Below are 26,035 nucleotides of genomic sequence, written 5' to 3'. Positions count from 1 at the left end.
TGGGAATTCAAAAAGGATGGTTTTCTTCTTCTGTCTTATGCTTGGAATGAATTAGAATCTTCCAAGTAACTTATGGAGAAATAAGCAAGCATGCCTTGGAATGTCTCCTTTGGGAATATTTGACTTCCATACTGGTCTAGAAAATCTAATGGGCTGTATGTACAAGGCTGCAGCCCGGTATACTCCCACCCTAAACAGACTCACAGTATATTCTACTTAACTGGAAAATAGATGAGTTAACTGTCAGTGAAAGCTCTTCCTTCTAATGAGATTCAAGCTACTCAACCAAATCTCTACCAGGATTCCAGACCACACCGACTGGAAGTAATGTCATGAATTTCTACTTTATTCTCAGCATCCATCAGTGTCCATCTGCGTGTGCCAAGATGGTGCTGCTACAATATGGAAAATGAAAGGATACAGGGATTTGGTGGAGGTCCCAACTCAAAGATTTCTAAAACAAGGATTACTGACTTTAAAAGGAAACATTGATTTGATTAACAAATTTAAACACATTCCCTCATTTTCTGTAGTTCCCAACAGTAAAGTCCTAACATTTCAATGACAGGTTGCAAAATTCTCCTTCATTGGTCACATCACTTGTAATGGTTACAAAGACAGCACTGATACCAGATGGCCCAAGCCATGGGGATAGCCAAATACCTAGCATATTTGCATGACATTGAACATTACCACCACACAAAGTTGTTTTTTAAAAATGTTTTAAACCCCCATTTTGGACATTTAATCTCCTATGTGATCCTCCTTGTACCCTCAATTGCTTTATGAGGGCTTGATTTTGAAATGTAAATACACCAGTCATCAGGTCAGAGGGAAAAAATGTCATCTCATCACTTTATAAATCTGTCATCATATTTTGATGTCCAAGCTCTGTTTGTTGTGAACCTTTCACAATTCCTTACCCAAGATTTGAAAATAAAGTTAACCCTCTTAGCACAGGCCTAGTGGCTTCAGAAGCTGCGTTCACTGAGGGGTACAGGGACTTTTCACAATAGGAGTAAAAATGGATCATCACTCTTGGGAGGTTCCACAGACCCATGGTACTTTTGGACATGGCCCCAAGGAACAGTTACCTAAAGGCTTCTGTAAATAAATGTTGAGGGAAATGTCTACCAGAAAATTACATTTCCTAAATGGTAAAACTCATAACCATGTGAATCAGGAATGCAAAATGTTTCCTAATAGTCTGATGACCCCAAAGGGTGATGTGATAAACCAGGGACTTGTAACATGCACCAGTCTTAGACCAGTTAGACATAATGAACTTAGAACCTTTAAAATGAATTTTTTGCAATGTGAGGATAGGCCCATGCAAGACAAGGAACATTATTCAACCTGTAATGATGAAAAACATGGAATGTAATGTTATTTCTTATTTGGCACAAGGAAATAGATAACAAAATTTCCAATCACAATATTACATTTGATTTTTAAAAAATCACTAGAAGAAAATTACTTTTTTGTTATTTGCTTTCTGGCTTATTGGAAAATTCATCTTGAAATTTTGAAAACCATTTGAAAAAAAATAAAAACCAAGGAGCAAAGTTAGGTAGTGAAACCCAGGACGAAAGAACATTTAGGCCTGGCTACTCAGACTCTGAAGGGGAGGAGTGGGGCATGGACCCATGGGCCAAGTTTCCACCCTGGGCTGGCTCTCCATGAAGCACAGTTGCTCCCTCGGGCCCTTCCTGATAAAGGAGACTCCGCTACACGTGGTGCTCACCTTGGAAGCCTGCCCAGTCAGTTTCCAAGCACCAAAAAGGCCCCTGAGCTCAGGTTTCACTGGCAAGGGCATTCCATGGCACCACCCCTTGGTCTTTGGGAGAGGAGGCCTCTGAGGACAGACACAACCGATACCAAAACCCGGGGAGGCTGTGGCCACATCTGGACGTTGGTTGTTGTGGATCCAAATGAAGTCCTTTACAATTCTTCCTTCGCCAAGCCTTTGCTGGTGCAGCTCCAGCTCTGGGGACCACCCCCTTTCAAGTTGGCCAGCTCTCCCCACTGGTCCCTGACCAGTTAGACTGCATCCCAGGGGTCAAAGGTCCATCAGTGTTTTCAAAGCCAGATCGAAAGGTACCATGAGGAAGATCCTTGGGTTCTTTCCAGTAAGCTATGCCTAGCAATCGCCAACACTTCAACTTGGGGGTAGTTTGGGGATGAACATTTTAGTGGTTTGGGGGGGGACTTCATCATTAGAGAATTTACATTAGGAAGGTAGGACTTTGTCCTCTGCATATTTGTCATACAGAGCTTTTAACAACAAAGTATTTAAGGAAATCAGACTTAATAGTGTTATCCAACTGTTGGGCAAACCAGGCAAAATTTCAACCTTGCAGCCTACATTCAAGCCAGTGACAACCCTGCCCATGTACCTCCCTAGACCACAAAGAAGGCTTATTCACTCTGGCTGGTGACCAGACTTCAGGTTACATGTCTCAAACAGGCAAAGCTTCTACAATTAGAATTTGCACTGCATACCACCTGGGGTTTCCCTTGAATTTCCTTAAAATTTTTTTTTCTCAGAACTGTGGGCTCATCACCTCCAAGTCAATGCACACATTCCTGTCTGACCTTTTGTTATAGATTGGTAGCTGCAGCCTCATGCTAACAGGGGAGAGTCTGCCACCAGCTCCTGAGCGCCACTTTGAGCCATATCTCAAAGCATCAAATTAAAGGAGGAAATCTGGTCAGACTCCAGACAAACTAGAGAGAAGACTGCTAAGGACCCAGGACCCTGGCACTGACCACCTCCTTCCTCTGAAAGTGTCAAGCACTACAAAAGGTCCCAGTGTTGCCCTTGGTCAGTGAGGGACGGCGCGGGGCTTCTCTCCACAAAAATATAACAAGAGCTTTTTTAAAGTTTGCTTTCTTTAGTTTTTAGGAGTTCTAGATGGGAAGGAGTAGGTTTTCTTTATCCTCACTCAAATTCATCAGAATTTTATATGTATGCACACACACACACACACATACACACACACACACACACCACTGTATACACAGAGTCAATCCACATTTCCCATTTTCTAGGTCTCTTCATGACCACTATGGCCCCACCCCAATTTGTCCTCTCTTTGGGTGGCTCAGGATTTTCAAACATTTCTAATGAAATCTCAGCACATCGGGCTTGAAAATAAATACAAAACAAACATTTTCCCCACAATGGAAGGAAAAGGAGTCCCAACACCAGTCAACATTTATCCCTCTTCAGCAGCAGCAGAGGGAGATTTCTTCATCCTGAGGTGCTCCTCTTGGCCCCTCTCCCCCTACCCCAAATAGGAAAGTGCATTCACTTGAACAACTGTTTAAAAATGACAGCCCCAAGAACTTCTGGCTGGGAGGTTCTATTTAAACCAAGTGTATTTCCCGTCCCTAAGCAGTTGTCAAAAATAGTGAACACGATACTGCTGGGAAAACAGGTCTTTGAAAAATGGTTTCGTTGTTATTTGAAGGGATGAAATCAGGAAGAAAAAAAAAGAGGGAGAAATGAGAAGAACCCCTGAGGCAAAAAATGGCTTTTTCTTTTCCGAGTCTCCCCGGCCCTCGTGCCCTGGCTCACAAGGCTCCCGCCATCTTCTGGGGAGCAAGGCCTTCCTCCATCCAGAGGGAGGCTGCTGAGCTACTCCACAGCATGCGCCGGTGAATCCGCCGCAGGCGCAGCAAATAGAGCAGGATGGATAAGAGGACGACTAAGAAGCAGGCAGAGAAAAGGTAGTGGTTGTAGACGAAGGAGAAGCCTCGCCAGTGTGCATGGCTGGCCCGGAAGTTCTCCTGCTGAATGTCTCTGCCAAAATGAAGGGGGGGGGGGACACAAGAGAAATAATTAATTATCAGAGAGGACATTAAGGTGAAATCACCTGATTAAATTATTTTGTAAAAATCCTAGACATGCCAGGATAATGGGTATCTGAGAAAAATGGCATCATTTAGAAATTCTCTCTGAACGTCTCTGAGGGGAAGCAAGAAGACTGATTTTTTTACCCAGAGAAGCCAACAATGAAGAATTCCACATTTGGGCTCAGGACTAATAGGAGCTCCCAATAATGTTCTGCTTAGTGCTGATCAAGAGGGGTGTTCACTTGAGAATTAAGAGAACCCTGAGAGTCCGTAAGAAAAGCACTTTACAAACCTTAAACCGTGACCTGGGTTAGTTATTATCACTATTGTGGGACACCAGGCCCCTCTTGCATGCCCTGGGGAAGCCTGGGAAAAGCCTTTCCCTTTTTGGGCCTGATTTTTAAAATGGGTGTAATGAAGCTCCGGGCACCTGCCTCAAGGGGATGCCCTGCAGAGAGTGTTCTGCACACTGACCACTACACTGGGGTCAAACACCTCTGCCCACCTGGGAAGCTTGGGAGAGACAGAGAAGAGGAAAGTGAAAAACAAGTGAAAAATTAACAACAACTAACATTTCTATAGCATCTACAATTGTGCTTTACAAAGATGATCTTATTTGGTCCTTGAAATGACCTTGGGCAGTAAGTGGCATTATGGTTCCCATTTTTCAGATGAGGAAACTGAGAGAACTGAGGCCAGAACTAAACTGAGGTCCTTCTGACTCCCAGTCACCCAAGTCCATGACTTTAGGAGGGCCCAGAGTCCTTGCTAAGCCGCCCTCTGCAGGTGAGGGCTGGAGCTCCCGAAGCAGAGGCCTCAGGAAGGTGCCCAGGCTTAGAGCATGCAGGCCTGGCCAAGCTTCAGAGGGTTCTCATGCTCTATTAAAGACTGAACCAGATCAAAGTGCTAGTTCAAGGCACCAGCTAGAAGAGAAATGGGCAAGATGAAGAGAACCCATACAGTACAGCAGGCAGACTGCTAGGGCAGGAGGGTGGCCCTAAGGCCCGAGTCCTGGGGGAACCTGTGGAGACCCTCAAACTGAGGCTGGCAGGGGGAACAGCCTGCTCTTCAGAAGCTGACTTGGGGGCTGAAGGCCCTAGACTTGTTGTCCAGCCCTCAGGCTGGAGAAGCTGATCAGGAAGCTCACCAAGGGAAGCCCCTACCCCCCAGTCTAATCTCGTGGAACTAGCAAGTACTGAGCACATGAGGGGAATGAGGGAAAGTAAGCATTAAACAGAGAACCATTCATGGAAAGCAATGAGGGTGTGTGTGTGTGTGGGGGGGGGGTAGGGGGCAGATGGATACCAGGAAGGCCCAGTCCCAGCTGCTCTGATTCCAGGACTGCCCTCAGGCGCCCCCCAGGTTCCCTCTGGATTCCACCCAGGTGGCTGTGGTACTTCTTGATCTGCCCTTGGTAGTAATGCTGAACCCATCTCACTCATAGAACCGGCCTTCAAATACCTCAAGGCAACTTTTGTGTCCCTCAGGTCTTCTCTTCAGATGTTCATTCTTCCTGCTTTGAGCCCCTGCCATCTTGTCCTCATCTCTTCCACGTCACCCCTGACCACCCCTATCTCTTTTGTAGGCCCTAGACTGAAAGCTCATGGAGGGCAGGGGCAGTTATCACATCTGTCTCTCAGCACCAGCCTGGCAGGTGGCACATGCTCAATAAAGTGTGGCTGGCTGACCAAGAGATGGCATGTGAACCTGGGTCATTCCTGACTTCAAGTCCTAGGTCTTTGGGACTATCCTGGCTCTAGATAGTAGAAACCGACAGTGATAGCTGATGATGGGGATAAAGGGGTCGGCTGGGGCTGGTCTGAGGGGGGACAGTCAGACCCAGAAGGAAGGGAGGACATCTGGGACCAAACAAGCAGTAGAGGTGAAATGGATTAGAGAGACCCAGATCCCAGGCAAGGAGGGGAGGAATGGAGCCCCAAGGGCCCCTGGGCGATCTTGAAGGCTTAAGCTGACCTGGGGACCAGAACAGATCCCCAGAATAATGAAGCCTAAAGGTGCTCAGCTGATGGAGTAGACCACTTCCTCACCTTCTCCCATCCCCAGGAAGGAGAAGCCCAGAGCGGGCCCCAGGATGAAGGACTGAACCCACAGCCAGGAAGCATGGAAGCCAACAGCTCAAGCCTGCCCAGGTGATACAGATGACAGAGGCCACCTTGGCACGCTGTGCTGCCTAAGAAATCTTTCTCTTGGTGATCTTAGTCTAATGGCAAAGAAGTAGTCTTCGCACATCTCAGTGAACTGCCCTACCTCAAAGGTAAAAATCGGGTTCTGAAGAGGATGGCTCCCAGGGTCCACTGCACTTCCTTGTCATAGACCTGCAAGGCTGTCTTTAAATTGCTATAATTAACTGGAAATGAGAATCCTCTGTGAAACACCTCGTACATCCAGGCCGATTTAAAGCACTGATACCTGTAAGTCAAAAGAGGAAATGAGATTTGTCAGTGAGGAGAAACCACAGGTAAAGGGCCTGGTTGCCACTCTCCTGGGCCAGGCAAGTGGGTTCAGAACCCCAAGGGTCTCAAGCCAGTTCCTTAAAAACATGATGCCAAGGCTCTCTCAACAGTTTCTCTGTGAACGGCAGAGGTTCTCACTCACTCCGGACAAGCCCAGGCCCCTGCCCGAACTCCCTGCATCCTGGGGGAAGCCTCGACAAGACCACTCCCACAAAGGGAGCATCCAGTCCTTCTGGAAAGCTTCCAGTGAGCAATGCTGCCACCATGCCACTACAAGACCCTGCATATGGTGAGTAATCCTTCCTAACGTGAAGGGTGAGTCGAATTGATCCTCAGCATGAAAATGCTTTGCATATATTTCAACTTGGGCTTCTCTTCCTCTGGTCTCCCCTACTCACTTTAGTCTATGGAGGTCGGCATGAGAGGCATACAGTCCCTGGTCGAAGCGTTCTCGCAAGATGGACCACTTTGTGGCACAATAATCCTAAAGGGAAACCATCAGAAAGACTCAAGTGACCTCTGCCACCCAAACCAAACCCTTACTCCCACTCTGGGTCCTATGCCTTCTTGGAACTCAGTTAAAGAGCTGCGCTGGACGTTGTCTGAACCCTTTCTCCCTGTTGGGCTTTGGTTCCCTCCCAAGGCCTTCTACCCCCACCCCCTTGACCTGAACTGATCAGGAAGCAGGCCCTTTCTTGCCTCCCCTGAGGCTTCCCAGGGCCAATACCCACAGACCTGCTGGCTGCCATCCCCCCCAAATAACAGGGAACACACCCCTACTTCAATCCATTACCTTGGCAGCTTTCATAAACTTAGCAGCATTGTAATCTCCTCCCATTCTTAACACATCCTCAGTGCAATAGTAGAATTCTGAAAAGCCATAGAATTCACTGTTCTGAAAATGAACTGGAGGCTGATAGACTCCATTGAGGGAAGTCTGGGTCTCGTTGGTTTTGTTCATGAAAGGCTGGAGAGTCTTCCGGCACAGGGTGAAGTCCCCTGTTCCTCGGAGGTACATTGTTTGCCCATTCTGCTGAATTTCATCCCGAATGTCTAAGGGCAGGCAAGGGTCCAGATATGGAGAATCAGAAGTTAGACCTGTGTGTTGATTCAGGAGTCTGCAAAAAGAAACATTCATGATGAAGTGAGAAAATGTCTAAAGAATTACAATTCCCATTGACATAGAGCTCCAGTGGGCCAGCCATGTTGTTAGTCCTACTTTGTAGAGGTGACAGCTAGTAAAGGAAAGAGCTTCATTCCAAGAACTTATTTTGTGACCCCACAGTCCACACTCTCAAATCCTCTATCTTGGACCAAAGACAATCGGGCCTTGACTAAGGAATACAACTTCAGAGCTGACTGAAGGCACTGGCATGTCTTTGATCTGCTCATTTATAAATGAACAGAGAATGATGAAGAAGAATTCGAACATGTCCATCAGAATAGCTGAGGAGGATTTTTGGGAGACCATGCAGAAGGTCACAGTCCAAGAAGTATGGATGGGTTGCCACCAGCCATGATGGAAGCCATGGTCACTTCAAGGAGTATCTCTCTAAGTAACAGAGTATAACATTCAATCCCCAGAGAAGACAAACCACTGTACATCACAGCACAATTTTAGTTGCCCTACATCTAAATTAAAGAGTACCAACCACTGGTCCTTTCATCATGCAAAGCCAATCAACTTTTGTGACTTTTTGTGTGCCGCTGCTCTCCTGTGTGCTTTTGAGTCTATGGGCTCAGTGACATGTTCTAGCTCCCCTCAGGGAGCTTCTAATCACAAAAAGGACTCAATGCACAGAACTACAACTTGAGAACATACATATACTGATCTCCATTGGTCTTTGGAAAGGCACAAGAAATGTTCACTAACAGGTTTCAATTTGACAGACCAAATTAACACCCTTTAATTTCCTTTGCCAACCAAGAGAATGTCTTTGAGCTGACTTCAAGAGCTGCCCCTCAGGGGCTGGGGGACATGGCCTGAGGGAGGGAGAAGAGATGAGAGTATACAGACAATTGGGAGATTAATCATGGCCTGCCTGGTGACTACAGGTTTGCCTCTAAACATACTTACAAGAAAATGATGAAGGTGGAGGCTCCATAGAAATGAAATCCTAGTTCACACTCACACATCCATTGTATATCCACCATACACACAGATCCACACCCACACCTCTCTATCCATTCTGTTAAATGATTCTTCCTCTTTTGCCTGGTTATTTCTTATTGACCAAAGAGTCAGCCAGATGGTCTGCCAGCACAGAGTCTCTTACCTGTTCTTTAGCATTGTGTTGGCAAACATGCTGTCTTCATACCTCTGCCGGGCTGCATTGCCACCAAAGCCAAGGAATGTGGCAACATACACTCTGTACACATGCTCAGTTCGATGAACATCACAGCCCAGGTTAAATTCAGCAAGTAAGTTTTTGGCTACTTCTTCCTGGAAACATTAGGATAGGAAAAAATCTCACCACCAAGTGTAACAAACCAAATCAAAGCATCTAGTACATTGTTGGTGTCCCTTTAGAACAAAAGGCTTTCCAACTGTCTCCCTCCCCACAGTGACATTCCAGGTTCCCAGCATCAAATGCATGAGCAGCCTGGGGAACCTCAGCTCTGCCACCATGGGGATTAATGGGTGGGAGAGAGGGGTGCAAATATGCAAGTATCCACCTCCACCCACACTCCTCTTTCTCCACCCCCCACGTTTATAGTCTCAAAACAAAAAACTCCTGGTGAGGGAGGAGAAAAGGCCACCTGGTGCCACCTCTGGTGCCTTTCACTCAGAAGCTGAAAGCATGTGATGGTTCTGGTCTAAGAAATGTTCTCTTCCCCACTGACAGAGAAACTCAGCATCAAGGATGGAGGTAACAATTCAGTTATAGATCTGATCCTCATTTCTGACCAGTGTGCTCCATAGGTCCCTGCTATTCTACTGCCCCAGGGGAAAACAGCAACAATAACCAAGAGAGCTACAAAGGACGTACACAGTGCGGAAAGGCAAAATGAACCTTAAATAAAATCCTTCTCAAGCAAACTAAGTCTTTTCTGGGAAAGCAAGTAGGTGTCTAAGGCACAACCAATACAAGTCTTTTCCCCTTCATATTATTAGATAAAATTTGTCATGACTTGTTTTATTATGGCATTTTAAAAAGAGCTTTACAGTTACCTGATGGAAAAAAATATAATTGAAGGCAAATCTCCCCTACCCCCCAAAAAAACACAAACCAAGTATTCTTTGACATCTCTTAAGAGCTCATCAAGGTGAACAAAACCAACCAGCTGATTTCAATGACAACCCAAACAGCTCAGCTGAGATGTGCCTCTGTTCTCCTCCTGTCTCCTTTCTCCTGGGTTTGGGGAGGTGGCACCCCAATAAGCACAGTTATGATGCTTTAAGACTCAGAAAACAAAACAAAAATGGATGGAGACATGTTAAATGAAAAATCAAATCAAACAGAAGGAAATCTGTACAGATAATAACCTGCTGTGAGGAGGCAAAGCTTACACTTTTGGGGACTTCATACGCTATCTGGGTAGACACACCGCCCATGTCCAAAATACCCGCTGTTCTTTTGCGGACAATAGCTGCTTGGCTTTCACTCCCAGGAACATTCACTTCCACCACTGCCTCGTCATCTGAAAAACATGCAGGACAACTTCCTTGGGACAAACTAACCCTTGGGATCTTCTGAAGAGACCACTTTGCAATTATGATTAATTTAAAATGAATTTAGTCAAACTCATCTATTGCTAAAGCCAAAACTCTTCCACAATTCACTTTAATTTAGGTAGATAAACAACTTCTTGTCTCCTACGCATAAAAGTACTGAGTTTACATGTAAAACCTGTGTCGGAGATTTGGCTAAAACAAATTCCAACTCCAAATGAAAAAAAAAATTATTAAAAAGAAAATATTAAAGTTTCCCAAGAAGCAGATCTACTGGCTTAATTGTCTTCACTATCACACTTACCATCTTCAATGTGCTCAAATCGCCCAAGGACAAAGTTAATGCCAATCCAAGCATAGACACCTAGAGACATTTCAAAGAGCAAGAAAAACAAGCCAATTTTAAAATATTTGTTCTGACTTGTACAAATGTAAATCATAGTAAAGTTTTATTTGTAGGGTTGATGTTCTATCATATCTTAATTTGAACATATATAGTATCTTGAAAGCCCTTTCAGTAAGACCATAAAAAATTAATTTCATTCTCAAATTAAATCATGATTTTGAGTGTTTCTTATGTACAAGGTTATCTCGGTGGGCCCTGTGAAAGAGTCCAAAGAACCCCACCCAGAGTCTGGAGTGGCCTTGGAGAACAAGGGGAAGCACTGGCTTAGGAACCAGGAAGATCTGGGCTCAGGACCTGCCTTGAACTAGCAATGTGATCATGGGCAATTCACATGAACTTTTTGGAGCCTCAGCATCCTCACCTATAAAATAAATAGGGAACACTAACACTAGCAGGTCCCTACCTCAAATGGTTGCTCAAAAAGATAATGTCTGTTAAATTATTTTGCAGGTCTGAAAGCGTTATGTGAAGGGCAGTCATTTCCTTGGTTGCAGAGCTAGGGCCTCAACAAATGAAAACTAAAACAGTATGTGACAAATGAGTATAAAGACAATTTAAAACAATTCTCTGTGGCAGTAACTGGGAGGTCTGAGATCCAACATCTGAGAACTCCTTCTTCCACAATGCTGCTGGCTAGTCTGTTTGGAGTGATGACAATCTGTCCCATTCCTCAGGACTAAAGGCTTTGGGAAATGTGGATGCTTCATCCTCAGCAGCAGGCAGCAAACTCTCTACACCTCAGTGTATGGTCACTCATCACTGAGGGGTCAGCCTCTCCAGGGCAATATGCCCTTCTGTACTAAGTCAGAGCTGGTCCTTTGGTGAAGGAAGGTCTGGGGAGGCTTGCTGGCATCTGTCACTAGGCCTGCCCTCTAAACCTTTTCAGTCTCTCAGAGATAGGTCCAACTTTGTGATTTCAAGGTCCCATCCACCTCACAATGAAGCACTGGTGTAATAGGTCATTAAATGAACTAAGAATAATTACAATTAAATTTAAGAAAAATCTTAATAGGCTCCTGTTTTTATCAGATTTTTCCCTTCAAGCACATTACTTCCTTCACTTACAAATTCAGGAAAATGTGTTCTTTATGATCAAAATTATATTTTCCTGAAAAATAAGATCATTGAGGAAAAGGAAGGAAAAAATGGAAGATTTGATCAAGGGAGGGTCAGTGTTGTCAAGATAAAAATGTAAAGAAAAAGAGGGTCACTGAAGTATTTTTAAAATGCACAGAAGAGAAGCAAAGGAAGTTCAAAAAGAAATATCAAAAAGTAAGACAACTTTGAAAGTTATGTTTTCTAAAAAACAGGAGGTTCAAAACATGGATTTGCAGTGTTCTGTACCATTCTCTTTTTCTGTTCTAACTTTTTACATGGCAATATTATCTTCTTTGGATAGAGCACAGGCCCAGGAATCAGGAGGGCCTGAGTTCAAATCTGACCTCAAACACTTAATAACTGCCTAGCTGTGTGACCTTGGGCAAATCACTTAAACCCATTGTTTTAAATAAAATTTCTTTTAAAAATTCTAGTTAGCCATCATTTGCCCAAACCTCTGTTCAGTCAAGAAGTCTATAAAATAAGTTATTATTTTACATTCGAAATGTTTATTGTTCCATTTCATTCTAAGGTGTCATTTTTTCTATTTCTTTGAAAATGCTTGTTACTGTTCCAATGACCTGACTTGTCCCTCCATCCTGGGAGGCTTTGGAGAGTCTGTGATAACTGTCCATCATCAGTCTGGAGAACTGGTGCTATTTACTACTTTTTTTTTGCCTCAACCTGAAATCGATTTCCTAAGTGGCTCCTGGAAACAAATGACACGTTTCCCAAGGCTGCGTATCTGGGTTAACTGTGATGATTCACAATCAACATAAATCTGGCTATGGGAAAAGTGCGTATTGGGAAGGAAGTTTCTCCACTATGAAGATTGTGATATTCAGAGGGAAGTGTGCTGATGACACCAAGTGATTATGAAGTAATCAAATACTGACCTTCCTGCTTCCCTGAAATCACCTCAGCATGAGAGTCAGAGAACAGAAAGTCAAAGTGTGCTGGCACATCTGTCAGAAGATCTTCCAAAATGGCTTTTTGCTGACTGAAAAGAATCCCAGATAATAAAAACCATGAGAGAAACCTCAGGGTCAGGGCATATTCTCCCCAAGACACCCACAGCATCTCAGGTTGGCCAAGCAGTTGGCCCCTGAGGGAGAAAGGTGGCTCCATTCCACGAACCTTCTTAACCTCTGAACTTGTCTCTCTGGTCTGTGAAATCAAAACCCCTTCATGAGACCACCTTGCAAATAATTGAAAACTGATACCATTTTCCCTCAAGAAAGTTCTTAAGACCACCCTCAAAGCCTTTGTCAGCACCTACATCTTCAGTTCCTTCATCATCCTGGTTATTCTCCATCTTAAACTAAAATCCAAGATCCAGAACTAAACAGAACAATCCAGATCAAAGGTTCTAAAAATGAATACCTAGAGTTAAGAATAATCCAATTTAATGCTCTTTAAGATTAGAATTTTTAGTTGATTTGGTGGGACTATAATGATAAAGCAAGGCAAAGGATAAATTTTTAATTTCTTCTTCCACAAACCCAAATAAAAGACTTCCTCCTCCCTGACCCCTTATTTAACATCTGTCCCTCTCGCCCCACCCACACTGGTAGTTCCCCATTCTTCCCCCAATACCCACACTGATAGTTCTACCTTTCTGGAAGGATTCTCATTCCGGCTGTACAGAGGATATAGAGAGGGGTCTCTTTGTGTTTTGCCCGTGGTACATGCTCTGCAGCAAAACTCAGAAGTGGAGAAATATAATCACTGACTTTTTCTGGTGAGGTAGCAAACTCTGATATGCCTGGAGAAACAGGAAGCATCAGTGAGCAGCAGAAATTCCATCTGAGAGGGTCTATACTCTGTGGGTATGGCCATCCTCCAAGTGTTTCAGACAGACCCATCTGGTTAACATTTTGTTGCAAAAAGTGACGTCTTTATGGATGTCACTTAGAATCACAGAGCAGGCAACTAGGTGATACCAGACTGTCAGGCCTGGGATCAGGGAAAATTGAGTTAAGATCTGGACTCAGACACTTACTAGTTGTGTGACCCTGGGCAAGTCACTTTACTGGCGGGTTTGCCTCTGTTTACTTATCTGTAAAATGAGCTGGAGAAGAAAACGGCAAACTACTCCAGTCTTTGCCAAGAAAACCCTAAATGGGGTCACAAAGAGTTGGACATGCCTGGAAGCAACAACAACAGAATCACAGTGTCAAAACAGAAGGGATGTCCAAAGTAGTTTCGTCCAAAGTTCGTCTAGTACAAATGAGGAAAGAGGCCTCATATGTGACTTGCCCGTGGTCACAGTTGGTTGTCCGGAAGAGACACTACAACCACAGCCTCCACTGTGGACCACTGACCTACTAGGTCACATCACTTCCACATCTGGCAGATGCTGTCTGAGAGCAACACAGGAGCCAGGCTAGGAGGCTCAGGTCTGGAGGCTTGGGCTCCAGGACACTGTCAAAGTGAAAATCCTTACCTATCTGAGCTATGCCAAAATAGGGTGAGCTACCTCCAAAGCATGGGCATTCCCATGTCAAAAGAATCTTATAGAAGATATAGATTCAGAATCATAGGAACCACATTTGGACTCAGAAAAACAGCCTAATAGATATTTTTAAAAAAAGGGACTCTGATAACACGTTCTATCTAAAATGATCTGGTGCTTTTCAGGCTGTTGAGGGATAAGCTAGAATTGATGACTGCTCTTCATTTGTTCGGTTAGTGATAGAACAAGCTGCCTTCTAACACAACAGAACTGAAGTCCCAGTCGATCCCCTTGGGCTGTGAAACTCCTATTACCTCTTCCTCCTCCAATCTGGATACAGAATTCCAAGTTTCCTGAGTGAAAACCAGAGCCCTCTTTGGCTACTACTTCCCACCTCTGCCGAATGGGCAGATACTACTCTCCATGATCACCCAGTGCCACGGTCAGACATTTTCTCTGTTGCTCTCTTTCAGCAAAGGCTCCTCTTTGAAATTTCAAATGTGGAACCTAATTCAGAGTCCAGCAGCAACTACTTGCTGGACACCTGTTCACTCTCTGTTTTTCTCTTCCCTCAACCACATGCTGGGATTCCTTTCCTGAATGTCTTGGACCATCTGGCTTTTGAGGGCCCTTCTAAATCTCCTGTTCTATGGTTCTATGAAACTCAAGTATCCCAGACTACTCACTCCTCCTTTCTCTCAGTAGAGGACTTTTGTCTCATATTTTACTGAAAAAAAAAACCAGAAGCCAACTGTGACACTCTTCTTTTTGTTCTCCTAGACGTCTTGATTGTTTCTCCTTCGTCTCCTTTTCTGGATCATCTCAAGGCTCTCACTACACTATTTCCCTGAATGAGCCCATGGGCTCACTGTTTATGGGTCTTTATGTATATAATTCCTAGATTCTGTCTGTCTCTCTCTCATCACATAACTAGATGCCAAATTCTCTCATTCCTTACTTTACAGAATCTTTCATCTATTCCATTCTTTCTAATTCCATAGTCACCACATCATCACTTGGATGATCACAACAGTCTCCTCAGTTTCCACTGACTCTTCCCTTTGTCAAAGTGCAGCAAATTTCTGACCAGGCCGCTTGCTCCACTTCCATAAACTACAGTGGTTTCCCTATGACTTTGAAGATAAGCCCAAATTTCTCTATTCAGCATTTGAGGCCCTTTCCCTATTGCCCCCCCCCCCCCCAATCTATAGTCATTTTATTGGAACACAAACCAGAGTTCATGAAGACCTCTATGATGACCAGGTTATCTTTTGCTATGAATGGGTTCTGAAGTCAGCCTGCAGCTAAGAGAAACTCCAAACCATCACCTCTTAGAACCACCCCAAACAAACTCTTATCCTGAAGTAGGCTACTGCCCAACTACCCCAAAGTCGCTTGCCAGGGCAGTGGCAAAAAGGAGGACAATTTAATGACAATGATGTCTATATAAAGGCACAGGCGTTTCACATGGTGACTTCCCTCCTCCTCAGTGGGAACGATGTCTGTGCCGAGCCCAGGACTTCCAAATACTTGACAAAGAGTTGTAGCAGTTATAGCAGGCTGCCATGGACTGATTGTGAGGACTGGAGAGAACTAGAGAAGTTGCCCAGGAGCAAGATATCAACCTCTGAGTATCTGCCCTTTGTGGAAGTGTGAATCAAGCAACCTAACAAACCTGACAGTCAAGAAGCTTGCTGCCAAAGGATAACCAGCAGACTCATCTGCCTGAAGTGCAGGGTTTATGTAGAAGACGAGCTAAGTTTAGAAGGCTAGGCCAGGAAGAAATGGTGTAAGGCCTTGAAATTCAGGTCAAGGACCTTCTTTTCTTATGTAAGAAGCCCTAAACTTGTTGTCTCAGTTTTTAATTTTTCTAACATCTTGAAACTGAAGGAAGATGGTGGGGTGGGGTAGGGTAGGGAAAAAGGGAGATGCACTAGTAAAGTCTCTGAGGGGGCTAACAAGGAAACTAAATGGAATGAGCAGAGTATAAGAGGGACAGAGGCCCTTCTCCCCAGTTAGTTCCTGGCTCACTATGAGAGGGAACTTTTCAAACAGGAAGGCAAGGCAGTAGCAAATGGTTTGGTGCTCCATCACAGGAATTTTGCCTTCTACTGGGAAACCCTGAATCACCTGCCCTAGTCACTGAGTCATAAAAGGTTTGTGAGAAAACTAATGTTTGAAGAAGATGAATCTCCCAACAGTGTGCAGGAACCCTTGTGGAGCACAGACTGGAGATGCTGAGCCTCTAAATTCAGATGACTTAGTTGGGATGGAAAAGGCAAAAGAACCAACACCATCATCTTTACTATCTACATACCTGGTTTTATTTTCATGACTACTGGTTTTCGGTTTTTGTCCCTCATTTGTCTGATATCCAACAGATCATGGGGATTGCCATTGTGCCGTGGCCAGCAATAGACGAAAATCCGAGATCCGCTGCTGCCACAGTCCACTACGATACCATAATTGATGTGGGGGTTGTTGGTGTCAGTAGCTTCAATGTCTGTCACTCGGGCCAGATACCTAGCAAGAGAATATCAGAGGAGGTACTTCAAAGGTACACCTTAAATCTAATAAAGAGATTTTAAAATAGCCAAGTCATTATGTCCAATGAACTTTAAAACTGTGCAATAATATCACTATGACATTTTGAAACTATTTGTCAAATAACTCAAGTTGACAGAAAATAAGCAAATAGGTGGTGACACATGGTTCTCCTAACAAAATCTGAAGTTCAAAAGATAAAACTACTTGCTTTTAAAACTAACAAAATATCCACTTTAATTTTAAAAAACAGCAAGGCCACAGCTAAAATCTGGTTTCAACGATCACTCCAAGAGATCGCTTTGGCATGACTTCAGCATGCAGATAACACACTAAGCTGCATAGGATCACTGTACTCCTTTCTGCCTCTGCCCAGGCAAGTGGTTTTGGAGTGGCTGGGTCAAACTGTCTTATTAAGGCCCCTTTGAGCCATGAAGGGAGATCCTTATATTCTATCTCACCTGTGAAACTTTTTATCCCGGGACAATCGTCCATACTTATGTCGAATTATGATGACAGAGAAATACAACAAGGAAACAGCAGCAGCCAAGATGCCAACAACCACAATCTGACGCAGGTTGGTGTTCAGAATTCGAGGGCATCCCAATGGGGAGATGCTAAAATGCCAGGAAGCAGGAAAGAGGCAGGAGACACTGATCCTGAAATACAGAGAGCAACAGTTCAAAGGGGATCAGTGAGACCAGTCCTTCTTATAATTCTTTCTGAGATGCTTCTATTTCCTACTCATATGTTAGTGCAATCATGTTTTCTATGGTGTGTGTTTTGTTCAATATAATATCCACGGTATTAAAGCCATTCCAATGTAAATATTTTTACAATATTTTAGGATTTGACAAACATCAGCAAACACAAACATTCCCACATACAAAGAAATGAAGAGATAGTCTCTGAAATTGCTCATCTCTATTCCATATGGCTTGTATTTTTTAAAACAATGCCATAAAGTCAACATATTAGTTTCAAAGGTATCCTGCTTGACTGTTTCTCCCTAAATTTCTGTGTTCTTCTGTGCATTCAATAAAATACTTCAATGACATTCTGATTTCTTGTCTTCTTTTGTTGTCATCATTCTTACTATTCATCCCCTCTGCCTCAATCTCACCTTCACCCTCTGCAAAGAATCAAAATAAAACAATTTCCTCCTATGTAATAAATAAGCACAGTCAGGAAAAAAACATTTTGAGACTATCCCCTCTCTGCCAGGTGGCCAAACAGGCTTCCTCCTTGGTCTATGGCAATCTTAGGCAGTCACTACTTTGATCAGAGCTCATAAGGCCTTCCAAGTTTTTTTCCTGTGTAAAGATGTAGTCATTATGAAAATTGTTCTTTTACTTCTGCTCACCATTTGTTATTTCCAACAGTACAATAATATTTCATTACATTCAGATACCATAATTTGTTACATCATCCCCTAGTTGGTCACTCTTAGTTTACAATTCTTTGTGACAACAAAAAATGATGCTGTAAATAATAGTATTACACAAATGGGTTCATATTTGTTTTTAAAAACACTCCATTGGGGGCAGCTAAGTGGCGCAGTGGATAGAGTAACCAGCCTTGGAGTCAGGAGTACCTGAGTTCAAATCCAGCTTCAGACAATTAATAATTACCTAGGGCAAGTCACTTAACCCCATTGCCTTGCCAAAAAACAAACAAACAAACAAACAAACAAAACACTCCACTAAGACACCCTTGTATTTAAACATTTTTGTCCTACTTTTATGTGAGGATATTGAGGGAATGAAAAAAGTATAATTATCCATACCCATATCACAAATCAGCAGATGGGATAAAAATTCTCAAACTATTATTTAGCTCTGGAGATAATAATGGATATTATATTTATATAAAAAATGTCAACTTCTACATTCTCCCCTTTAAGCATTATTTTCTAGTGTATGTATATACATATATGTATATATATAGAGATAGATAGATATAGGTATCTATCTATCTATCTATCTATCTATCTATCTATCTATCTATCTATCTATCTAAATACATATATATGGAAACTTTCGTGTCAAAGGAATGGATCTCCAGCTATGGGATGAAGATCCCTGGAAGTCCTAAACTCCACAATCTCATCAAGGAGATTTATCTGGATCTTAGCTCCATCACCCTCTGCAGTCTGACTCTGTGCAGAATTGGAGTATATATTAAATACTCTAATGCATAAAGGAAGGAGAAACAAGCTTTACTGAAAGCCTCCTCCATGCTAGGTACTGTCTAAGGGCGTAACAGATATGATCTCATTGACCTTTCCCACAACCTGATGAGGGAAGAGCTGTCCTCTTGTCCAAGGCAAATAAATGGAGCTGAGGTGGCCTGCCCTCCTGGTCATCACACAGGTCACATCTGAGCTCAGTTCTATCTACTGCCTCCCTAAACTGCCTTGACTGAGAGGTGTGGGTGATGAACAGCTCACACAGGTGCTCTTATGATGACTAATGTGCGTTCTATAAAAGCAGTGTGGAACACATCCACTTCCAGTCCACTTCCCTTCTCCCAAGGGAGTCTCAGGTTCCCGGGCAAGGCTCCATCTCCCTCAAAAGAAGCTGGTGGTAACTCTCCAAGACTATTGGCTCTAGCCTCACTGTGTGTTCATCCCAATATTGTCCCTTGAGAATCAGTTTAGTCAATCAGCCACATAAAGCTTTTAGAGAGGAGTGGTTCCCATGACACAAATGTCCCAACACCTGGGACACAATCTCCTCCCACAAGGATACACTGAATCCCAGGGAATGTGGGCTCAAGCTGGGGGAGAGACAGGGCGAGAGAATGGGGAGGAAGTAATTCAGGCTGCCCCCAGAGTATTTTTGGTAACAGGTAGTTAGTTTCCTAAATAAACACCCACCACCAGGATGATACTATTATCCAGTAGAATTCTGACAGTTCCAAGTCAATTTTTGGCTTTGTCTCTGTATTCTTAACACCAAGCATAGGGCTTTGCACATAGTGGATTCTGAATAAATGTGTTTGAACCTAAGGAAAAGATGAAGGGAGAAGTTTTGTGGGCTAAGTCTGAAGCTGGCTTAAGCCAGGTTCAAGGTTTTCATTTTTTTGGTTTAAAATACAACAGGCACTTGTGAACCATAAAAGAACATTTAGAACTACTTTACAAAAATGAAATTTAATAATAAAGGATACAAGAACAAAAAGGATATAAAAATAAACCATCCTTCATAGGCCAATCCTTTTATAATTCAGGCCCAAAGGATAAGAGTTAACATCAGGAGGGGCTGAGTCATTGTGAAGGGTGAGACAGGGCAGGGGGTAAAAGAACTTTAGCAACCCACCAAAGAGTTCCCTTCCAGAAGGAAAGGATTTGTACAACTGAAAATGAGAAATCCCCTTCTTTATTTCTATTGTCATTTTTTAGGGTCCTCTCCTCCAGCCCACCCTTCAGATAGTTACAGACGGCCTCATGTGTGAGAGACACCAAAACTTACGGTCCTTCCCTCATAACTACAGCAGGTCCCTTTCTCATCCCTCTGATCTGTCACCTTTTATAGCATCAGCCCCACTGGGCTTGGAAAAGTCCAGAAAAGATGGCCCTAACACCACACAATTTCACTCTGAGAGGTTTGCTGACGCAACTTGCACTCCAAACTTGGGACCTACTCCAAGGGAGAGGGACACCAAGCCCTGGGGCTGGACACTTACCTCCCCATGCTGAGATGATCAGTTGGAGAAATCAAATCAAGCTTCTTGGTCTCGGGCGTTTCAATGCACTGTTACAAAATCAGTTGGGCATCCAAAGAGCCAAAGGCTTCCTGTTCCTGGAGATGAGAGAGAGAGAGAGAGATGACCTGATCACAAATTTGCTACAATGGTAAGAATATGCTACGCTGCAAGTGTCTGGAGCAGCCACTGCTGACTGATCATTGCCCAGCAGATGGGCAACCTACAGAGAGCTGCCTGTGACATGGGGTGTTATGGCCCCAAACGCTTGGTGAACATAGCAGGTGATCTGAGAGCACCTCAGTAACATAGAAGAGTACTGGGTCTGGATTCAGAAAGACCCGAGACACTCAGCCTGATACTTGGAGCTATGTGACCACTGATTGCCTCAGTTTCCTCATCTGTGAAATGAGGAGCAATAATAGCACCTACCTCCCAGCTGTTGTGAGGATCAAATGAGATAACTGTAAGGTGCTTAGCACAGTGCCATATGATAAATAATATATGCCATATAAATGTCAGCTGTTTAGAAAGCTGGACTCCAACATCATTCAAAGGATTAGAAAACCTTATGTTATTGAAACTTAAGGAAAAAGTTTAGGAAGGAAGAATGTTGTCTTCAAATTCAGGGGAAAAAAAGTACAAGGCACAGATTGGTCTTAGGCACTTGTGACGGATGAAGAAAATTGCCGCAGCCAGTGAGTGTGCATGCTAGTAAGCAGCGACCCCCGAGGTCCTCCAGGAAACCCAGTCTGCAGGATCCAGAGCCGGCTCTTGGCTCAAGGGAGACATTTGCTGATGATGCTGCTATTTCCAGTGACAGCCACATCAGACTGAGTGATGCCCAGCCCACCTCTCGGGCACAGCTGACAAAGGCTATCTCTACCAGACTCGGGCATTCCATGATTATTAGCTGCGGCTCTACTGTGCTAACCATTGAATGTCCCCCTTGGGAGCACAGGTGGAAGTCCCCATTAAAGACTCCTTGGAGAAAGGAGAGGCCTACGTGGATCTTCTGTGTGCTCCACACCGGACTGGAGTTGGGAAGTCCACACCAGAAACCATGACCGAGGAGGCTCTGGGGACAGTCTCTGGGGAAAGTCAGGTCGCCTAGAAGAAATCAGACCCAGCCTACAGGCCAGACCCTGGGCTACCTGCTGGTGATACCGACTCAAAAACAAGGAAACAAGCTACTTTCAACGACAGATCACCATGGACAGAGACATGCTGATGCAGAAACAGAGAGATACTGAGTGTCTCTGGGTAACTGGAGGCAAGGGGTGAGCTGGGGGGCTTGGAAAGGCTGTCTGGAGAAGGTGGATCTTGGGCTCAACTCTCAGGTGTGGGTGAAGGAGGAGTGCTGATCTGACTGGACCACAATGTGAAGGAAGAAAAGCCAGGGTGATGGGGGTTTACATGCTAACCCACCAGCCTGTACTCGTGCACCATTCCCCCATAGTAGTGGAAGGCAGCGTTCTCTCCGTCTCTCAGACTCACAAAAGGACCCGGCTCTCCTAGCCTCATGTTCACGCCAATGGTGCCCTTTCTTCCTCTTAAAGTCTCCACTTCCACAGCCCCCTTCCCCCATTCTTTTCTTAAGCCTCCCAGCCGCGCTCCCCTCCATCCTGCTATCATTGTGTATATTCCTATCATCACCTGCCTCACCAGCTTGAGAATCTAAAACAACTCCCTGAAGTTTGGGGGGGGGGGGCAAAGCCAAGTTTATCCAGGATAAAGCCTTCCCAACTGGCCTGTTTTCTATAATTCTGCTACTGTCCTATGCCACAAGAATGCCCCAGGTCTTGGCACCTCCCATGTATGGCCTTCTCCCTTTAGTAAATAATCTTCTCTTGAATCTAAAATGCCATCATTACCCTGCTTCCTCCTTCCCTTCTGCTGCCCCAACCCTATCCTTCTTTCAAGGTCCGAGTCAACATTTACCTTCCCTAAGAAATCACTGCTGAACAATTCTGTCATATAATTATTTTGAATTTCTCTATTTTTGCTTAATCTGTGATCCCAGTTCACACACTTGATTCTATATGACCTAAGTGTTATCTTGCATCATTCTTTTACTAAATAAACAATACTGACAAGTGCCATGTCTTTGCCTAATACTACATAATTACAAAATGGGGTACTTTAGGATTTAAAATTCATTTTATACTTTCTCTTATTTCCCCCCCCAATTCCGTGCAAAGGTAGTTTTCAATATTCATCCATTTGTTCTGCATTATTCTACCCCCTCCCTTCCCATGGCAGTGAACAATCTGGTATAAGTTGGAAATGCACAATCGTGTTGAACAAACATTCCCAAGTTAGTCATGTTGTGACAGAGGAATTAGATCTAAGAGAAATATCAAGTCCATTTTCTAGAAGGGTAACCTGAGGAGTAGACTTGCCAGGCTGGGGCTCCACCCAGCTCTTGGGCCTGACCTCTGGGGGCCACTTTTGTTTGCCTGTTTTGTGACTCTCCCCCCAGGGCTATCTATGTATACTTTCCAGACCAGCTGCTCCACAACTTGTCCAGGAACTAAATCAAGAGCACAGAGCACAGGGTTTCCTACACATTAACCTGCAGCTAGGTAAGCACCTGAATACAAAGTCAGCAAGCTTCAGAAAATCCCATTCCATTACATAATTTAATCAATTCAACAACCAAGAAAGAGCACAAATGATGATGACAGTAAATTCAAACTAGACCCCCCCCCCCATGAACCTTTCAAAGTTTTCCAAGGCTGAAAATTTTTTACTTTCATTAAACTGAGCAAAGTTATATTAAAAGGAGGCAATGTGAGATGATGGACGAAGTCAGTCTTGGAAAGATGACCAGATTGTCTTCTAACATGGAAATTTCTTAATGACAATGATTTTCCTTTAAAAACACTTTCACACAATATTTTGCACCTTGCAATTTCAGGCAGTCCCAATTTGCCACAAAGAAACCTGCGGCCATTAAGCACACACAAAAACAGCCCTCCAATTCCCAAAATCTGTTTCTGGCTTTTATATTTTTAAACTGACTTTTATATAAACGTAAAACACAGATCCTACCTCTGAGGGTCCTGCACAACAACAGGGGATGCTAGGCTAAAGTCAAGAGTCTGCTCCCTTGTGTTGTGATCATTTTCTAGCATATTCCCCCCCTCTGGCCTCTCCCTCTACCAGACATGCCAACGTGTAAGGGAGGGGGAAGGTCCAGGCTGTGGTGTCATCATCTGGCTGGCTGGGACGAAATGCTGGTAGCCAAGGGAGGTGAGAGAGGATGGTAGGGATAAAGACTTCTACCAGGGGCAGCTTGGGTCTGAAGACCCAGCCGGGGTTGTATCTGATTTTGGCAGGAAAGTGAAGTCATCCTGGTGGAAAGATGAGGCCAGGATTGGAAGTCCTAGCTTTGTCATCAAACTTAGAAACCTCCCTCTCCCAATCTGGGGAATGGTTTTCTTAGTTGGGAATAGAAGGTGGCTTGGATTTTAGGACCTCTAAGATTCTTATCAGGGGAAGCAGGGCGGAGTAACGGGAACAGCTCTGGGCTGCTAGGCAAGGAGGCAGTCTGGGCAAGGGAGACAACCAGAAGCGGTGCCAGTGCTCCTGGGGGACAACTAAAGCCTCAGTACACATCCTTCTGGAGGGGAGGGCACCTGGAAGGAAGGTGATCCAGGAGCTTCCCCGGGGAAGGACACCTGAGCCTGCCTGGAAGCGGCGGTGGACAAGAGAGCTGCTGTGCCCGGAGCAAGGGGGAAGGATGGATGCTGGGCACAGCGGGTGAGAGGAATGTCGGGCACAGCGGGTGAGAGGAATGTCGGGCACGGCGGGTGAGAGGAATGTCGGGCACGGCGGGTGAGAGGGGAGGGCGGAGGTGGGAAACCTTGATCCTTTCAAAACCTTTGAAGGCCATCTCCTGCACCGCGATGCCATGGGATAAAGGCAGGCCGTTCTGTTACTGAAGCATCGCCAGCTGGGTGGGGGGCAGCTGGGTGAGGGGGCCGGATGGGTGGGGGGCAGCTGGGTGGGGGGAGCAGCTGGGTGGGGACAGCTGGGTGAGGGGGCTGGATGGGTGGGGGGCAGCTGGGTGGGGACAGCTGGGTAGGGGGCAGCTGGGTGAGGGGGGCAGCTGGGTGAGGGGGCTGGATGGGTAGGGGGCAGCTGGGTGGGGGGGGCAGCCCCGGGGGGGCTCTGGACAGAAGGGGCGGCCGAGGCCTCAGGGTGGCCCAGGCCCGGGAGGGGGCTGGAGGCGGCACGAGGTGCCCGCGGGGGGCGGCACGGCCCCGGTCCCCAGGCCGTGGGGCGCCGGTACCGGCAGCCCGGAACCCACGGAGGCCGCCGGGGGTCTCGGGTGGGGACGGAGGCACGGGGGGCCGGGCGGGCCGTGGCGGCTGACACTCCACACCGGGAGCCCCGCCGCCCCCTCCCCTGGGCGGGCACGAGGGCTTCCCGGGGGGCGGCGCTGGGTTCGAGTCCGGCCGCGGCTGTGACACGGGGCGCTCGGCCTCAGCCGGGCGGCGGAGGGCCCCGAGGGGCCGCGGACAGCCGGACTGCGGGCGGCGGTCGGACGGACGCCCCCCCGGCCTCACCTGCAGGCCCGCGCCGCCTGCGCCGCCCCGGCAGGGCCCCGGACGCAGGGCGCGGCGGGCCCGGCGCATCTCGGCCCCGGCGGCTCCGCGGGCAGCGCGGCCTCCGGCTCCCCGGGCCGCCGCGGCGCTTCCGGGGCGGCGCTTCCGGGACGGCGCTTCCGGGCCGGCGGCGCCTCCGCTCCTCGGCGCGGCCCCGGGCCGGCGGCGGCACGCTGACGTCGGGACGCGCCCGCGCGCACGCGCAGAGGCGACCGAGGCGGCGGGGCCGAGGCCGAGGGATCGGGCGGCGGTGGGGGCGGGGCTAGAGGAGAGGGCGGGGCCTCGCGCCCGGCGGGCGGGGCTAGGGGAGAGGGCGGGGCCTCGCGCCCGGCGGGCGGGGCTAGGGGAGAGGGCGGGGCCTCGGCCTCTGCCACGTGGGCTCCGCCCGGCTTTACAGGGGAGGGGCGGGGGGCTCCTGCAGCCCCGGGGGGCTTCTGCCGCGACCCCAGAGCTTCGGGCGTTTAAGAATAAAAGCTAAGGAGCCCGCGGGGCTGCGCGTGCAGGCCCGGGCTGGCGATCCGCACTGCGGGCGGCCTCCCCTGGCTGGGAGGTCTCTGCATAAAGCCTGCCTTGCAGAGCGCACCGGCCCGGAGCTGGGCCGGCCCGGAGCCCCGAGGTCTCCTCTCGTTTTACTAATAGGGAAGGGAGCCCCAGAAGCAGAGCACTGGACGCAGAATCTGAATCCAGATCCTCTGACCAGGCACTCAGCACAGGCCCCAGATAAGTCTGGTGTTACAAGGGTGTGTCTGGGCTGCCCCGTCCCCCGGGCTTTGTCTGTACCCGCGGATCTCTAGAGCCCCCCAGGGATATCTCTAGAGTCCCTTTATCTAGCCTTCTCCAAAAGGAGACTGGCCCTGCCCACCTCCCAAAGCAGAAGGTTGACCGGCAGGTGGAATTCCATCTATCCGTCTCACCTAATAGTGGCAGGCTAGCAGCAACTCCAGATAGCAACCCCTTCATTTGCCAGGAGCCACAAAAACCACACAGGTTAGCAGATGAACCTGTGGACCCCGACAAACAAGCCGGCGCGGCGGACAGATGAGAACACACCCAGCCGGCCAGGTGAAGGCGCTCCCTCCCATGGGCCAGCCAGGACAGCCTCTCAGATCTCACCCTTGGAGAAGCTCCCCGAGGTCTCCAGTGAAGAAAGCTGACGTAGAGGCAGGACGGAGGCGGCTCCCCCAGACGGCTGGCTCCTTCCCAGGGATT

General features: G+C 46.4%; 1 protein-coding gene across 4 annotated transcripts; it reads right to left on the bottom strand.

The window, feature by feature from the left end:
• Positions 1-325: 325 nt before the first annotated feature.
• ENTPD4 (ectonucleoside triphosphate diphosphohydrolase 4) lies at positions 326-26,035 on the bottom strand. 4 transcript variants are annotated; one of them, XM_074195337.1, is made up of 13 exons: positions 25,940-26,035; positions 20,196-20,311; positions 16,970-17,167; positions 16,282-16,487; positions 13,124-13,274; positions 12,406-12,509; positions 10,310-10,369; positions 9,820-9,974; positions 8,609-8,775; positions 7,126-7,450; positions 6,731-6,816; positions 6,127-6,288; positions 326-3,805 (listed from the first exon to the last, which is right to left on the bottom strand). In XM_074195337.1, the coding sequence occupies exons 2-13, from the start codon at positions 20,201-20,203 to the stop codon at positions 3,577-3,579; spliced, it is 1,851 nt and encodes a 616-aa protein (XP_074051438.1). In that variant the 5' UTR covers positions 20,204-20,311; positions 25,940-26,035; the 3' UTR covers positions 326-3,576. The 4 variants fall into 4 exon arrangements, with proteins under 4 accessions (XP_074051438.1, XP_074051435.1, XP_074051453.1 ...); XM_074195334.1 differs by lacking the exon at positions 25,940-26,035 and adding an exon at positions 24,788-24,892; XM_074195352.1 differs by lacking the exon at positions 25,940-26,035 and adding an exon at positions 24,788-24,892 and having other exon boundaries at positions 9,844-9,974.

This window comes from Macrotis lagotis, chromosome 1 (assembly GCF_037893015.1).
Source record: "Macrotis lagotis isolate mMagLag1 chromosome 1, bilby.v1.9.chrom.fasta, whole genome shotgun sequence".
Taxonomy (NCBI): Eukaryota; Metazoa; Chordata; class Mammalia; order Peramelemorphia; family Peramelidae; genus Macrotis; species Macrotis lagotis.
Note: the sequence above shows the minus strand (reverse complement) of the source record. Positions and strands in the feature narration are given on the sequence as shown.